The 18451-nt window shown below is 38.1% G+C and overlaps 2 protein-coding genes across 2 annotated transcripts in view; both read left to right on the forward strand.

The window, feature by feature from the left end:
- Nucleotides 1-1121: 1121 nt before the first annotated feature.
- Nucleotides 1122-5805, forward strand: LOC118426657 (tubulin delta chain-like). The gene is made up of 4 exons (XM_035836173.1): nt 1122-1574; nt 2853-2973; nt 3324-4014; nt 4833-5805. Exons 1-4 carry the CDS (start codon nt 1426-1428, stop codon nt 5237-5239), a joined length of 1368 nt encoding a protein of 455 aa, XP_035692066.1. The 5' UTR covers nt 1122-1425; the 3' UTR covers nt 5240-5805.
- A 1041-nt stretch (nt 5806-6846) lies between these two features.
- Nucleotides 6847-18451, forward strand: part of LOC118426656 (neurofibromin-like) — a gene marked incomplete in the record, with an annotated part of 59029 nt that continues 47424 nt past the window's right edge. The window contains 5 exon segments of the mRNA XM_035836172.1: nt 6847-7387; nt 14356-14499; nt 15027-15110; nt 15923-15991; nt 17108-17226. Coding sequence (XP_035692065.1) covers nt 7328-7387; nt 14356-14499; nt 15027-15110; nt 15923-15991; nt 17108-17226 — 476 coding nt within the window.

An 18451-nucleotide genomic window follows, 5' to 3' on the forward strand; every position in this document is an offset into this window, starting at 1 on the left:
GAAACGTCTTTTTCTTCTTTATTGCGGACATTCGCTGGTCCATAAAGTAAAACAGACAATTCATCAAATATATACAACATATACATACTTCATGTTAATGAGCGTGTACTCTTTGTGCCTAAAGCCTCTTAATACCGCTTGATTTTTCAATATACAGTATAACGTGCCTCCTGCTCACCCTGATACTGTATGTCACAGTCAGTAACTGGTGGATCCCACGGATCTCGACTTGGAACGGTATATGGACTATGATTTTGGTTTCAATGTATTGCACAGGATTACCCTCAGTGTCAGCCCGCACCGCCATCTGCGCTCACCCAAAAGTGCCATCATGATAATCTACGTTAAAGATTGAGGGCACTCAACAACAACAAGAAGAAGTTGTATGTAGACAGCAACATTGAATCATTGACCACACACTGACTGCCTCAATCGATATTCAGGTAGTAAGATACTGCGGCAACAAAACTACAATAGCGCACCCTCTATTATCCTCTATCTGTACCTTAAGGTTTAACAATAACGACGAAGATAATTGAGTAACAAAATTTGAAGCAAAAGACTCTACAGAATGCCAAGCTGCTATTTTCTATCCTTCATAATCTCAAATTTGTGTGTGTGTATGCATTTAGACGTTTTTCTCGGACTTTTTTTTATTTTGCACCCGTCACGTTTTTCTATCTCGAAGGGCCGAACGTTTGACCGCGAGACATGTAAAGTAAATGGGAGTCTATCACTTTTGTATCTGTGTGTTGAAACGCCCCTTTATCGTTTTGTTGGCCCTAATAGGATGTTTATGGACTTCCATTTAATACGTTAACAATGGATGATTAAGCCCCACGTCTCGGCGTGTCTAAAACCTCACTTCACGTGATAGAAAATGTTTTCACACGTTTCTGTGAATGGGCATGTCCACACAATAGTGAATTATGGCCTAAAAGAGAGCCTACGACTTGGTTTTGGGTAGAAAACTTGAAGAGATCAAATCCACTAGAGAATTAAGTTACATTTTTACACACAACGCTTGATCATTTTTTTTGCATTCTCCACAAGTGAATGGAATATTTGAATGAATGGAGTTTTGATATTTTTTTTTTTACAAATCTACCCCCGTTACAAAATGGAACTGACCACTGCTCTGGTGCATGTTGGGAAGTCAATGGCGGCGCCCTAGTTTGAAATTTTCTACGAAATCGGTTTTGTCGTCTAAAACAGGTTTAAAATGCGCGTTTCCCCGTAGGATCGCCCAATAAAGAGACAATTCTACGTGTTCTAACTCTAGAACGCATTTTAAGGTTTTCCAACGTCAACAATGCCCTTTAATAGTACTGCAAATGCAACTTGAATGTAAGCTCAAATTTGTGGGAGGGGGGAAAGTTTTGGTTCACGAGATCGTTGTTTCGAAAGTTGTAACAAAACCACACGATGTCCCTAGTGACTGTACAGCTGGGACAGTGTGGGAACCAGATAGGAGGTCAGCTGTTTAACACTGTGGTAGAAGACGCGTACGGAAAAGGCGGGCTTGGATGTACTAAAAAAGAGAACACGCTCTACCAAGATGCAGTTCTTGAAAGGTGAGGTGAATTTGACATTCAATTATGGAGTGTTAAAATTTATGTAAGATATTTAGACTGGGAGCTGATGGTGTAATGCTGCATTGACATTTCCAAACCAATACCTCGCCAGTTACTAGTAGTCTGAATGGGATTCCATGGCCATAGATTAGCCACTGCATGTGCAAATTTAACGTGACTGTCAGTAGCCAGATTCAAACCTGGTGTACACCCCCACTACACCCCACCCACCCCAGACTTAAGAACCTGGCAGGGGTCTTCACTGGCTACACTTTCTGTACTTGTACATCTCTGTAGTCACAAGTTGTAACAAGGTAAAAAAATGCCACTGATTCTGACATAAGGCCACAGCATGTAAATTTTATGGATGACATCAGCGCGCGCATTAATTTTTGCCTGATTTCAGACAAACAAACAAAAAAGAATTTTTTTCTTCTGCAGGGATGGTCAACATGGCCATAAAGTACCAAAATAAGCAAATATATCGTGTTGTAGCCCATTCTCCTACAGCAGAGTACCGTCAGTCATTTATTCCTGACTGTACTCTGCTTTCCTTCCCTTTTGCCGGCGGTATTACCCGCCCTACTTATTCGATATTAATGAGCTTGCCCTTATATGGGCAGTCAGCCATTGGGGATCGGGCGTTGGCATGGTGAGCAAACAAAGTCATGGTAATACGTAACATGATTGGCTGATAGCTTCCCAGCGGCCTTTGCGAGACAGCTTGCGACAACAACAAGCCCAAGGAAGGCCTGTTCTCTGATTGGTTGACAGCTTGTTTGTGGCGACAATCATAATACCCGTAGGTAGGGCCTGGGACAGCAGGGCCCCATAAGGTAGTGCCGTTGGGGACCGGGCGTTAGGAGGATGGTTGTAGCCTAATAATTGTACTTGTAGAAGTTAGTGCCACTTGCGAGGTACCCAGGACTGTAGTTGTAGAAATGTGTAAAAGTAACAGCAATATGGAAGCTATGAGTGTGGTTACCAACTTTGTTGGTGATGCCAGTCTACCACACTAGTGTAACTTTTACCAGACCATTACATGTCTTACATACAGGAATGAATGCCTGTTTGGCTCTGATACCATGTTTTGTCCCTTTACTACTTCTTTTTACAACAGCCATCACAACTTTATGGTGCCTATTTTTGAAAATGTAGTCATCTTGTTTTTTTTCACCCATCTTGTTTTTTTTCCGACCTATCGCACTATTTTTCCAGTCTGCAGAGGATGTCATCCATAAAATTTACTTGCCATAAAATTTACAAATTTTGCTACAGGTTTTTCAATACAGAAGAGCCCTCTGGTGAGACAAGGGTGTCCTGCAGCCAGCAGGCGCTGCCCACAGCCCGTGCTGTCATGGTTGACATGGAACCAAAAGTCATTCAACAGACTATCCAGGTACTACCCTTCTGCTTCTTATATTTGTTCATCAGTTCAGTTCAGTTCATCCTCGGAGAGGTGACACCAATGTCTCCACATGTTCCTGTCTAGCATGATGTTTGTACAAATAGTAATGACAGAACCTCTTTAAAATCCTCCCCTAAATATATGTTTTGATTGAATTTCCCCGTTCAAAGTTTAATCCAAATTCAATAATTTCAGTTATCAGGCCATTTCAAAAATTCAGATTTTTTCTAACTGTCAGTCTTAAAAATACTTACATTAACTTTAAGTTTTCCGGATATAGTATACAATGCTTTGGACATAATTGATGTTGATTTGGTGTCTTGTGACTTTATTTACTGTAGGAATCAAAGAAGTCAGGAAAGTGGAGGTACTGTGAAAAGGCACAGTTCTGTCAGAAACGTGGGTCGGGCAATAACTGGGCACATGGCTATGGTCACCACGGACCCAAAGCACGGGATGCCGTCATGGACATCGTTCAGCGGGAAGTGGAGAAGTGCGACAGATTCGGAGGGTTTCTGTCGTTAATGAGCCTCGCGGGAGGTACGGGATCTGGAGTCGGCGCATACCTTACTGAGTGTTTACGAGAAGAATATCCGCACTCCTTCCTCGTTAACCAAATCGTGTGGCCGTACGGTACGGGAGAGGTTATTGTGCAGAACTTCAATGCCGCGTTGACATTATCACACTTGTACCAGTCTGCAGATGCCATCATTGTCTTCGAAAACGACAACCTCCACAAGATCTGCTCCCAGCTTCTTAGCATCAAGAACATATCATTTCAGGACATCAACTCGGTTATAAGTCAGGAGCTAGCGAGTGTCCTGCAGCCAGCTGCATCTGGAGACTGCAGTAGGACTAACTCACCCGGAGAGCTACTAGAACGATTGGTGCCTGATCCCCAGTACAAACTACTGAATGTGAGAACTATTCCACATACATCGGAGAGGGCACTGGCCTTTAGTTCGTTCACCTGGCCTGGACTACTCAAGCACCTGAGGCAAATGCTGATTGCAAACGCTGGGATGGAGGAAGGTGGGTACTAGTAATTGTTTTCATTACCCTGCAGAGGAGGCAGCTAAAAATATCCCAAGCAATCAACTGTCAAACTCCCCTAATGTTCTAAATGCAATCAGGGTGCTCTCTCTAGTTGTAGAATTTTTTCCATCCTCTCACTCAGTTTGACAGTGTCCATGTCAACTACCAAAGGCACAAGACATCAAGGGGGGTGGTGGTGGCCGGGGGTCCAAACTAGGGACATGCCTATCAAGTTTTGAACTTGTTAATTTTGTAGCTTGGGTGCACTAGTGCACCGTTTTGAGCCTTGCTCATTGAAGGCAATCTGTTATGGTGTAAAAAAAGTCTACATAGCTTCTTATTGGCTCTGGGATAAGAAGACATTTCATTGAATCGAGTTCATTGCCCTACACGTCACAGTTGCAAGACATCATAACTTGACATAAGGCTAGTTGGAAAGGTGCTGTAAAATAAATATAAATCTTGAGTCCTTGCAAAGTTTTTTAGTGTGCAGTGATGTTTTTTAGTGTGCAGAAATATTACATGATTCTGAGTCTGCTGTTTAAACTGCAAATACAAAAATACATTTAACTTATAATTCTTATCTTCCTGCAAATTTAAGTACAGTGAACATCATTACATGTAACTTAGTACATACATGTACTATACTATATGGTAAAATAATAAATTTTACTTCTTCACAGTTTTGTCCTATTCAGTAATACTAATATTTAGATGTTAGCTATGATAGTATGATATTACAGTTTCTCAATTTATACAACTTTTAAAATTTGACATTCCCATTTGCTTTTTACAATATTACTGTCATTTTGCAGGAGTTGACTGGCAGGTCAAAGTTCATTCCCGCGACCGCAGGTTGTCCTCCGCTGATTTCATATCCTCCCTCGCAAACGTTCTCTTCCTGCGGGGAAAGCATTGTGAGTCCACGGACATCTCTCCCTTCTCGGACCCGCGGCTCTACAGCTCCTGGGTGCCGCGTGATGCAGCTTGTTCCGTCTTCCGGCAACAGCGACCCTTTCACCACTACGAGAAGTACGCGTCATTGCTGAGCAATAGTCAGGCTCCTGTTGGTCCATTGGATAGTCTGGTGGGGAAGGCTTGGAACATGTTTGCATCCAGGGCATACGTTCACCAGTACCTGAAGTATGGAATAGCAGAGGAAGACTTCTTAGACAGTTTTGCCACCTTGGAGCAAGTTATCAGCAATTATTCCAACTTATGAATGAATGATACAGAATGGAACAGTAAGAAATATAGGCATTTTTCTGTACATGTGAAATGTAGCAATGAAATAGCAGTATGAAACATGTATGTTTCTAGAGGCCATATTCTGTTCTTGGACTGAAAATGATAATCTGGAAGCTGATGTAACACTGTCTGGCCACAGGAAACAACAACAAAAAATCATAACATTAACAACTCAGACATTGAGATTCTTATGGAGATACATACAACTCAAAAGAGACACATTTTGAGATAAATAACTGATTGGATATTATATTGAAGCTTATATTAAATCAGATCATGATTTGCAGCTGCTAATTAACTTTGTACACAAAGATTTCTTTCAGCAAAGTATGAATTATTACCATATCTGTAAATCACTGCTGTATCAGGTTTGTATAGTAAGAACTGTGAGGTTGATCCTACAGTCGAGATGCAGAGAGCAGAGACCCCTATCAATGTGTCAAATAACTGCATATCATCAAGGCTTAACCCCATGGAATGTCTTTCCAGCATCAATTTTGTTAATCTCTAAGCTGATGTTTATTTTTACTGATGATTCAATACTTTGAATACAAGTACAAAGGTTCTCATACACAACAATAATTTCACAGCTTTCTTACTTGAGTCACTCAAACCAATTTTGACACCTATGCACTGGGGAAAGGCACTTTACATATAAACTTTCCTCATTTTATCAGGTGAAAATGAGTACCTAGCTACGTCTAGGAACTTCTCCCGGATAGGACGTAAATGTAGGTCGCGTGTTTGGGGAGTATCTCACCCCACGCACATTAAAGAACCCATTTCAACTTTGGAAAAAGAGTAAGGGCATGCCCCGATGTGTGATGCTACAAATCCTCCCGTCTGAAGTTGGTGATTCACTACGAATCACCTGAATGGAGGCCTAATGTAATGCTAGTTCACCTTTTTCCGTTGGGTAACCTAGATTCGTTGTTTTAAAAAGCTAGGTATTCAGAGATTTCAGGTCAACAATGTGGGTTTTGTCAACATTTTCAAGATATTGCAATGTGAAACTACCTTCCCTTGACAAAAGGATTCACAAATACCCTTTTTTATGTACAACAGATATAGGTTACCCTACGGATAAAGGTGAACTAACGTTACCTCCGTCACACTGTGATTTACATCATTCCTTACCTTAGACCTTAGGTCTTCCCGTGCCGTACATTTACATCATTCACCTGGACAAAAAGAATAGTGAGGTATCAGTCATTAATTCGAAATCAAACAACATCAAACCAAAAGATTCTAACCATTCTCCTACGCAGAGGGACCACAGTGGTGCCGAAACTCCTTGTGTCCCCAACAGGCAGTCAGCCGTTGGGGATTGGTCGTAGTAGGATGGATTCTGACCTCCTTGCTCAAATTTATGAAAATGGTTCATTTATAGGCGTGTACAGCACACCATAGTTAAGACTATGTAATTCATCCCCCAAGTTAAAGATTATGTTAATGTTACAGCGTTAACACTCAGTTATCGCTGGTAACCTTATTTCCTGGCAAAAGTATGGAAGGTTTATATATACAAACTGTACTATAGTCTGTTGCCAAAAGTACATTTATGTTTAATCATATGTGGAGTGCTTCAATCATTTTGTCCAATTGCAAGTCATTGCAGAACGAAGAGTTGATTGATTTGATGATCATTCGCATAGAATTATGAAGTAGATGTGAAATAAATAAACTTCCAAATATGGCATGCAACTTCCGAAAAGTCAGCGCATGCGCGCCCTAAGTTTGTAAATAAAAACTTTGAGCGCATACCCACGCAAACGGGCACCCACACACACCCTGGGAATTAATTCACCCACGTAAGGTGAATAGGTGGTTAAAATGGGCGCACTGGTGGTTTCAGAAAGTAATGAGATCACGACGTACGGATTTTATCAATTTTCCTCTTAGATAATGACGGAATGAATATTTTTGAGACGTCTGATGTTTTATTGGGTGAGGTGCGTTTTGCAGCGGTGGATTAGAACCTGGAGAAGTGAGAAGTGTCATGGCGGACCTCACGGGCTGATTCCTGAGCTGAAACCGTGAAATTTTACCACAAAAACCGAAAATGGCAGCCCAGAAGCCTGTGGAATGGGTGCAGGCCGTGATATCACGATTCGATGAACAGGTCAGTATCAAACTTGAGGTAATCCATGCTTTCTAGACGTCTGGCAAGGCACGTGTATTGCTATGTTTTGCTCTGCTCGATCTGAAGATCCGGCGCGCAGCGCTGCAAAATCTTCTAAGAAGGTCTGTCATTATCTTCCATATCGACCCTTGTCCTTCCTTTCTGGAGATTCTTGTCACATCTAGTGCCTGTGCAATTTCTCGGGACCACATCCCTGGTCTTTTTTCGGAGCAGATCTCCCTGTGTCGCCTGACGATTCTGCTTACAGATCCGTACACGATGTGGAGACAGAAGAAATTTCTGCCCGGAAAATTTTCCCAACCACCGCCACATCTCTGCCAAACATCTTTCGCCGCTCTACCAGGCAGAACGCCAAAATCTCCGACTTCCGCTGGCTTTTGTTTACCCCATGGCTGTTTACCACCGTCTTTTCTGACAGAATCTGCAGCGGAAATATTCCTCCTAGACCCTGGGGCACTGGGGTTCGAGGGGACGGCAAAATATCGTCTGCCATTTTTGCGTCTCGCAAACCCTTTTCGGATATATAACATGCGGGCATGGCGCTTCAGTAATATGTATATATATTTCTTAAAAATGGTGAAAAATATATCCCTTGTGATGTCCGGAATTCTTTGAAATGAGAGTAAGAAGAGGGAAGGGATATGTCGGCGAGGATTTTGTTGTTCGTGTGGTTATGTTTCTAGCAGTGGCGGCTTGGCAGTATGATTGATCAGTACTGTGCTATAGGGATGAATGGACGGCAGGGTTCATTCATTGATAACGGACACACCCCTAATGTGGGGAGGGGGGCGGATGGAAAAACACTATTAAAGGTACCCAATGTAGAATTTTCGCGGCAAAACGGAAAATTGTGTGGATAACAAAATCTTAATATTATCAACATTGAGATTCACATTTTAACATGTTATTTCATGTTCATGACATTCACAAACAAGTTGCAAATAAAATTCACACTGTGGTTCCCCATGTATTTTGGTACAAATAAATACACCCCAACAGGATGTAAGCTTTTTCATAGGTTTGTATGATGCAATGATGTCAGATTTTTACTCTCCGAATTTCGTTGTCCAATGCACTACTTTATCTTGAAAAATGATTATAAAATTTACTTTTCATTATCTTGCATTGGCTATTGAGGACCTCTTAAAGTGATATGACCCTTATTGCCAATTTCAATGGATGAAAAATTGTATTGTGTATCTAAACTATAGTTTTTTAGACCTTTGTCATCCATCACTGGTTTAACCTGGACCATCAAATGTATATATTTTTCCATCCTCTTTTATGATGGATGTTGCATTTCGGAGATTGCTATTAAGGAATAGATTTTGTACAGGAACAAAAATAATTTTCTACGAATTATGACAATTCTAGAAAGAAATTTCATGACAATGATCTCTTTATTGAATGTGTAGTCCAATGCTTTTTGTGTGGTAGGACTGATTTTATGGTATTGTAAACTCTAATTCTGTACCATGGGTGGGTCCAATATTTCATTTTCCTTCCTCTTTTAGCCTTCCATTCTTTATGTCACAAGTGCAAAGAGGCTAATATTACTGTATGATGTTGATAAATTGAAACCACCTTTGATTCATGTGACCGAAAGATAAAACAAATGTGATCAAAATATCAGTGCATTTGTATGTCCTGCATTTCCCTGTAACGTTTCTTTTCATTTGCAACAAGATGTTGGTTGAACGACCTACATATACATCCTTCTTTCATTTTTGTAGAACAAGTTTACTATTTTAATGTGTGTGTGTTCTTAAAGAATTGAAAAAGAGAGAAATTCAAGGACATATTTACAAACAATTGTCAGTCATGTACATTTCTGTATAATGTAGGAAACTAGAAGAGGCAAGTGTTTCAGTGGTTTGTTCTTTATGCAATAACTTAGAAGTAGGTTGATGCAGTGAATGATAGAAATGATGGAAACTTCTAGATTATTACACGGTATGAGCTGATGTTTGACCATACTTTGTTGTTGTTAGCAAGATATAATTTTAAGGGAGAAAATGTATGTGTTGTCATGCCTGTAAATCTAGTGTCAGGCCAGGTTCAGATCAATTTCAGAAATATAATTTCTAAGAAGCCTTTGCTTTTTCTTCAATTCAGATGTGGAAACCATGCTTCTTAATTCAAAAACAGCAATGTAACCATACTGGAAGGTTATGCTTTGAACATTAATAATGATGTATGAAAAATGTACCCTTAGTTTGTAAGGTATGCACCACAACATGAATGAAAATTATATAGATGACCAAATCAGGATTTTAGCCAGTGCCGGTCCCTCCTTTGACGGAATTTTGCAGCTTGGGACAGAAATTAAATTTGCTCAGTATGTCCTCTGTGACGGACAAAAGTTGATATGTAAAGATATAAAAAACCTGTCTCCCTTGTGTAATATTTTACCAAAAGTCAAGACAGATGCCGTTGAACATGAACAAAAATTGTTGTCTACCAACAAAATCTAAAGCTCAAAATGCAGGAAATAGCATTTGCTACAACCCTGGACCAAGTACAATCTACTCTTCCAATGTTGTTTCTATTCAATTTTCTAGCGATGTTAATGATATCGTTATCAAAACAATAATGGTGAAGACTTTCTTGCAAGATTCCTGACAATATTTGCATGATAATACGTGTAGTTGTCTCAATACCACTCTTGTACATTGACTATGCAGTAGCATACTCAATCCCATCTAGTTTGTTAAGAATTGTACACAGATCCATGTGTAAGTATACTGACAAAATCATTCTTGGATCTTGAAGCCTTTGGAATCAGGGATCTAATATATTCAATGAGAATTGAATATTAAACGTAAGAAAATCATCGTTCAAAGATCAAAATATACTTATGTTATGGTTGAATCAACATTACATATATTTTTTTTCCATGCTTTGATAATGGTATAGAATCTAAGATGAAATTCTGTTTGTTGTGATCATACTGTAGATTATGAAATTTTACTTTTGAAATCTCATCACACCATGAATAAGATGTACTGTTTTTGAATTGCTTTTACTTCTATTGTTTGAATCACAACCTCAACAGTACCTAAATTTCTTAATTTTCACTGTGGGCCTCCACAAAATTTAAGTGCAGCAAATTTAAATGATTTTACAGTATCCTGTGCAGATGAACAAAGTGTAGGAAAAGCAACATCTGTATGATTCAGGCCGCATGAATGTTATTCTTGATTTTTGAAAGATTATTACAGAATTAAAGGAAGTATGATTATGAATATGTCATTAAAAGGGGAACCAAGTAAAGGAAAACTATTTTACTTCTATGAAAGAAGAAGTCAAAATGCAATAAATGCCATGTGTGTCAAATATTAGTTAAGGCAATACTAAGTTCATTGGTTGTTTTCCAGAAAATAAGTTAACTGGTTAATGTCTGATGTTCCTGATTCTTTTCATGTTTAGATATGAAATAACCATTGCAACTTTGTCACACAGATTTTATGTATAGGTAGGAAAGCGGTTTAAAGGTGTTGCAGTTTTGTCTGATTTTGATAGGAGGCTCTGTGAAAAGTTTCTTATGCTGGAGTTGCTAAATTACTTTTGAATATCTGATAAAGGGCAATGACCTGCCCCAAGGTGTATATCATCACTATATGGTGTCGTAAGGCCTGGTCATTTGCCATAACCACCAAATAAGTGAGTGCTCCGAGGTGTAAATGATGTCATATATAAAGCCTGGTCATTTGCTTTAACCACAGTATAAATCCACCTTGTTCACTTCGCCCACTCGGTGGATTTATTCAATGGCAAATGGCCAGGCCGAATTACGCCATATATACCAAGGAATCGGCAGGTGAGGTTACAGGTGTTATTATCATATAACCAATCCAAACAAACCCATATGAGATGTACAAATTCCAATACTAGCATTACTGGTAAATTCATTTGTAAACTTTCTGAGAAATACATTTTGAAAATTAACATAAGAAGATTAGAAATTCCATTTCGGATCCAAAATTTCTACTGAAAATATTTGTAGCATCTACAGTCTGGCTTGTCAAATCTTCTCAAAATCCTTCCTACTTTACTGTATTGATGATCATGAACATTTCTAACTGCTAGGTATGGTCATAAGTGTTGTTTTAACTATTAAACTTTAAAGCTACCTACTGGTGGGTACTGGTAAGGGATTCCAGTACAAAACCATTCTTTTCTCGTTTGACCGGTCCAGAATGCCAGGACGTGAAAAAATCTGTAGACCGGATTTTGGACCAATTGGAAAATACAAAAAGTATACAGGAATGCGTCCACAGTTTATTTCTTTTGAGGGTTTATTTCTTTTCTGAGCCGTTATTAGACCCTTGGAGCTGGTATATATGTCCACCAGTTTTTCAACAGTTGAAGCCATGCAAGTCAAATTTACATAATTTCTACGCACACAGAAGTAGATGCAACAGGATGTGTTCTGTACTTGACTCCAAACGAGTGGTTGACTTCAGAAACTTGACTTTGCTGAACCTATGTTCAGGTCTAGTCTATTTCTGAGGAAGAGACATGAAAATGGTAGCAGCCGTGACAGGAAGTGTTGCCCACTGATTCCACAATCATGCGTCACTGGTTACGCGATGCCCGCTGGTCCAGACACAACTACTTGTATTCAGTCTTCTCAGAAGTCGAGAAACCAAAGGGAAAGAAAGGGTCACTGACCCGGAGATCAGATGGTCACGTCTGAATTTTCTTTATAAGATGCAAATGCAAGAGTTTTGAAAAGTTTTAGCGACAGTAAACAATATGCTAATGGATACGTTATATTTAGTCATGCATGATTCCTGCAATGTGATGGAAAGTTTTATGGAAAAAATGTTATGGTATAATTATTATAACATAATCATTCCTAACAAAAACGAGGCAGCTTATTTGCTAACCTTAGATTCAAATTGTAGGCATGATTCTAGATTGCTTTGAGTTTCATAGATAGGGTTTTATGATATCTGAATGGCTATTTATAAATTAATCTGTACCTAGCTTACTTGGAAATTATTATTTCAAGCATTCAAAATGGCTTAGTCATGATAATAATAATAATGAACCTACAGTTACCACAGATAATAATATAGAAGCAAAATGATTTTTTTCATCAGTCGTTTTCATCAGGAAAGAAAAACAAATTTGGCTGCCAATGGTTATAGAATGAAGTATCCATGTAACAATATCAAACATGCATTATTTTGTAATTTTTCTGTAGAAATTGTGTTCCTTGTAAGTTACCTTACCTTATATCCAAAATTTTATCCTTCATGAAATTAAAGCATGAAATTGAAAACTGGTAGTCTGTTTTTAGACTACCAATGTCTTCTATACTGAGTACTTCTTTTCAAGCATGATCAAAATTATCATTATCTTGTATGTTAAGTAAGTTAGAACAATTCAAAACTTATTTTGGAGATTCAAGTTTGGCCATGTTTTCATGACAAAGGGAGATGGACTTTTGATAGGTCACATTGTCAGAGATTTCCATTGCATTATGGATCTGTCATTGCAACAGTGCCTCCTATCTGCATAATGATGAGCTGCATTTCTAAACAATACTCTAAATGCATTTAAGTTCGCGGGGATTTAATTTCGCGGTAGCGGGAAAAGGGACTTTTCGCGGTGGTTTTAAGTTCGCGGTAGCACCATGCACTGTAGTCTCTTACTGCCATGGAAAAATTTTTGCGTTGGATTTAAGTTCACGGTAAAGAGGTTACCGGAAAACCGCGAACATTAAACTACCGCAAAAATTTCTGCATTTACAGTACTACATCAGACAAAGGCAAATAAAGAGGGATACGAATTTGTTCCAATTGGAAGTTAAACACATTTTTGCTAGATGAAGTACAACATTTATGCCTTGCAACCTAGAAAACTGATAGGAATTCACAGCTTGCTGGGCATGTGAGCTTTGGAAGTATTACATACATTGTAATTCTACATGTAAATATAGAATACTAGTCTCTCATACATGTATGTAGATCTATTTTTAACACATGGATGACGCACGACATTTAAATGAAGAGTTGAAAAACAACATTTTCCTGACTAAAAATAGGAGAAGAAAGCCTTGTACTTTGTAGGACAATTTTGGATAAAATGATATTTTAATTTCAAAATTTAAAATGTCTAGGTTTGTTAACAGGAGTCAAAATGAGCCTTTGTGAGTTCATCACCAGCAAGGCCTAGACCATAAGATTAACAATCTGTGTCAGTGAAAAAGGTGACAACTGACAAAGGGTCATAACACCGCCTTACTGAGCTGTTTTGTGTAACTCCGAAAATGTTTGTTAAGACTAGAGGATTGGGGCTCTATTTGAGAAGACTTCTCTGACGGTATTTTAAAATACATCATTGGAAATGCTTTTGAAAACACATGAAGTGTTTTGCAAATGCATGTTATAAAGGGCTTTACTTTGCTAATATGCATTTCCATTATAGTTTATACCTAGCTTTACCCTTACTGTACTACAGAATTAGATCCCTGCTTAAAACTAAAATTTCTTCTGAAAATGGATAAACACACTGTGTGTTAATCATGTGTTTTAGCATTCAGTTTAACCAGTACTTTTTTATCATGCTACAATGTTTTCATCCATAAAATTTTGATGTCTTAGGACTTATTTTTTTTCACCTTCAGGACCAATATTGATAGATGGGTACTTTTTCTCAATTTGAATTACACATAATTGCCATGACACAATGGCAACAATAATGTATGGAGAAGTTTGTGGCAAAGTCAAATCGCAGCAAAGTTTTTCCAGGTTTTCAACTGAAACAATGGTGGTGGTACAATGGAAAACAAAAATATTTGCACATTGAGCATGATGTTAAGTTTTCAATGAAAGATCGCATCAAAATTGCAAACTAAAAAACTCAGCAAAAATGAGAAAATGTAAAATATTACTTAAGTTGCTATATGATTTTACTATTCTTTTCCTTGTTCCCAGTTGCCTATCAAGAACCCTGTACACAACACCCACTCCAGGCTGCATATTGAGATGAACAAAGAGTGTCTGGTCAATGTGAGCAGATACAAGTTCTCTATTGTCATCAATGGGCTGACCAACATCCTCAAGGGCCTCTCTACTATGGTAAGGACAATACAACTTACTTTTAGTCATGGGTTCAAAATGCAAACAGTGATTTTTAAGATAAATCAATGATGATAGTATATGTACACTAATGACAGAGTAGTATTGTGGATGGGACTGTTCTGGGTTCATTTCCCTATCATGAGGTCCAGATATTTTTGCCTTGGTAAAGGCACCTAACACCCATTTTTTCGCTGTACTCAGTGTGAAAATTAGTACCTAGCTTTAGTTAGAAGTGTCCTTTCAGATGGGATACAAAAGGGTAGTTCATGTTTGAGGAAAGCTGCACTAACCCACCACACTTGCCAATATGAAATTGATTTTTTTACAGCTTGTTTATAACATACAAACCTGGCATGTTAGATGTATGTAGTAGTACTAATACAAACAAAAATGTGAGCTACACATAATTTTTTTCTTGATCCCTGGCTAATTCTTACTGTAAGTCTTTAGAGATAATAAAGAATATAAACCACTACTGTTTAAGATTGTTGTTAACACCTGCACTTTGTACTCTTTTCCCCCAGAAAATCAGTGGTCCAGATGCAGAGAAGAACCTACATCAGTCCCAGCTTATTATACTGGACACACTGGAGAACTGCTTAGAGGGGGCAAGTATCTAACAAGTTCCTGTAAACAACAATGTTCCATATACTAGCAATATAATTTAGATGTAGACAATGTTCTATCAGATAGGGACGTAAAGCTTTAGCAAAGTGTAGAAGTTAGCGTCAGACATCTGCACGTAAAAGAACGCGGCACATGTATCGAGAATTTTATGACAAGCTGTGAGTGAAACTGGTTTGCCATAACAGTACTGCTGTAGCTACTTGAAAAAGCATCATTATGTGCAAAAAAACATTTGCTATCATATGTTTGTTATCAAGATATTACTGTAAGATCTACTTCTGTTATCTTGCTCACGATCTTCTGCCTATATTATCTCAAAGAATACACTTAAAGTACTGAAAGGAAAGAATTGTTACACACCTACCCTGGACCAGCATGTCGTCTGTTGTGTATGGACTACTTGATAATTAGTCTGTAAACCTTATGAATATATCTATCCAGGGTATGTGGTGTACTGTTATAAGGACATGATTTAGTCATGTCATTAGCTTTTATCATATGCAGTTACTTGTTTATAAAATTCAAAAATACTTAGAAAATGCAACAATATGAAGTATAAAAGCCTCATAAAGCAGAGTAATTACCTGTATAATCCTTTGTTATGCATTACAATGCAGTGCCTTTCAGCAGTATTTACTTAGATAAACAGTATACCTTTCTGCATTGAAAAATTGAAGCTATTTTTAGAACCTATGTTGTATTCAAGGCTTTTGGGGAACCAATGGTGTTGAGGATTGCATGTACCCCAGAAGCACACTTATTAATTATTTGGAATGTCTTCTAATGCCTACAGCAACCAAAAGACACCTCCCGATTGGATGAAACCATGCTGGTCAAGCAGCTGCTACCAGAGATCTGTCAGGTAAGACAGGGTTATTCCTTATTCTTAGTGTCTGACCAATGAACATGCAATGAATTCTTTATCTGACCAATGAGCATGCAGTTCAATTATTTTTGCTACTACCATAGATTTAGTATACTGGTATCTGTCCATGGTGCTGATTAGACGATCTTGTCAGATTGCATTGGCATTACATGTTGGTACATATAGCTATATGTGTTTTTTTGTGATAGATTCTTCATAAAACCTTATTTCTGCTTTCATTGTTTTATTATTTTTTTTTAAATTCATGCATTGTATAGAGATATTGATAATGTTTTATGCCAAAGTAAATACTGGCACATTTTCATCAAAAACATTCTACAGGCTTGGCAAAATAATCTGCATCTCAATGTCTGAAGTGAAACTGTTGGAAAACTGCATTATCTTGACATTTGGAACTTAAGGAAGGAGCTAGCACTACCTAAAACAGTTCATGACATTGTTGACACCTGTTTCCTGTTTCAGTCCTTAAGAAATTAGGGTCGGTAGGTAGGGATTATCATCTTTTTTGGAAAGATTTTTTTAGACTTTGGCACTAACTCTAGTGATACAATTATATAGTTTAACAAAGTAAAACAAAAATTTTCTATTTTCAATGTCAAACTTGAATTTTTCCATGATGGTTACAAATCTGTGGATACATTTATCCTTCATTTAGATAGGACAAGAAGTTTTTTTACTTGAGTAGGAAGCAGGCTGAATAAAAATTCTAACTGGAAACTATGACTCCACTGTCCACCCAAAAAGATGTTTAGGGTCGTCAGGTTTTTAGGGTAGGTTAGGAAACGTGAAACGTAACTTTGTTTTTCCTAGGCCTTAATGACCACCTAGTTTTAAGCTTTCCTGTCAAAGGAAGGAAGTAGCATGACTCCATTTCCTGTGGGACAGATAAATGTCAGACCACCTATCTGTGATTTGATGGCAATTATGAAAAAACAATATTGCACACTTGAATTTGTTCTCTGTATAATTTTCATTTACTTTAGATAAAACAAAAAAGGAAAATGAAATGGAAAAAAAATTAAAATTGGCATGATCATGAATATCTGTAATAATATTATATTTTCCTAATGTAATTTTTTTTTTGTACTCCAGTTCATAAACCTACAAAAAGAAGGTCCCCTGGTGTCTGAACTGAAGGCGTCAGCGTCGCGGGTCCTTTTTTCTCTCAGCTGTAACAACTTCAACGCTGTCTTCAACAGGATTTCTGCAAGGTGTGGATCTTAAGTTCTTCCGTAAGGCCAATAGGCTATGATTTGATCAATGGATATTTATGATTGCTCAGTACAATATAATCTCGTTAGCATTATGTGTTTGTCTCAATATCCCACCCTGTTCCTGTTTCAAGAGGTTGATAAACCAGCAAGTGTAATATAAGCTATTTCCATGTGCTAAGCATTGCAGCTGTTTAATTATTGATAACTGTAAATATGCACAGGAAGCTGTTTATCCGGCACTCCCGGCAGGATATCCGGACTGTTTCCTGTATTATGAGACACTCTGCAGATGTCAATTAGAAAATAATATCTTTGTGTCGGTAATGTATTAAACAGTGATCCTGTATCAGGTCTCTTAACCGCACTCATTTGATGTACATGCAGGGCTTGAAATGCTTTTTTCTACCAGTGAAGGTAACATCGAAAATTACCTGTGCCAGACAAATTTTACTTGCAAGGAAGTATGGCTCAAACACATACTAGAACTGTTCAGGAACCATAACTAATTTTTTCTTTTATACTTTATTTTAGGTAGTAACAGTCAACGCAGCTAATAACAATCCACATGCACCTACATCATAGGACACTCATGTATGAAACCCAGTACATAGGCCTGTGCAGGTTAGGTGCAGGTAGACACCAGAAATACAATTTTACGTACACTAAGCTACATTATGCGGGTGGTATTTCGAGCCCTTATATGGTAGAGAAATTATAGAGACAAAGAGAAACAAACATCCTGTAATAGACATACTACCACAGGATCTACAAAGTCCACACACCTGACTGGACAATGTGTCCAGTAGGAGATGTCAACTTTAAGTGCATTGAATCTAAAAGGTGTAGCAACTATGAAGACAAGGACTTCAAATGTTGGTGTCAAAATATCCTTCATAATGGATTCATCTCCTCAGTGATACAAGTGACCTTTTTTCTTTATTTCTTTCAAAATCAGAGAAAAAATGATGTGGGTAACCCAAGAACCAGGAAACTAAATTGGTGTGGCCTAAATACAAATTTGTTTAGTCAAGAATAGTACAAATTGTTTGACAAAAGACAGCGAAAGCAGAAGTATGTTAAACAAATATTGGCCTCTGCCTAGTAGATGTTGAACCAAAATATCATGTTGAACCAAAATACCATGTGGGGGCGTCTTCCGCCCTGTTTGGAGTAGCGAAGTGTAAATAAATACAACGTCACATGCCTGTGAGCTTGGCTGGAC

The sequence above is a fragment of the Branchiostoma floridae genome, chromosome 11 (genome assembly GCF_000003815.2).
Source record: "Branchiostoma floridae strain S238N-H82 chromosome 11, Bfl_VNyyK, whole genome shotgun sequence".
NCBI classification, from domain to species: Eukaryota; Metazoa; Chordata; class Leptocardii; order Amphioxiformes; family Branchiostomatidae; genus Branchiostoma; species Branchiostoma floridae.

Coding starts and splice junctions, on each gene's coding strand:
- LOC118426657 (XM_035836173.1), top strand. CDS start 1,426: ATGTCCCTAGTGACTGTACAGCTGGGACAGTGTGGGAACCAGATAGGA. Junction 1,575..2,852: donor CAAGATGCAGTTCTTGAAAG/GTGAGGTGAATT, acceptor ATTTTGCTACAG/GTTTTTCAATACAGAAGAGC. Junction 4,015..4,832: donor AAACGCTGGGATGGAGGAAG/GTGGGTACTAGT, acceptor GTCATTTTGCAG/GAGTTGACTGGCAGGTCAAA.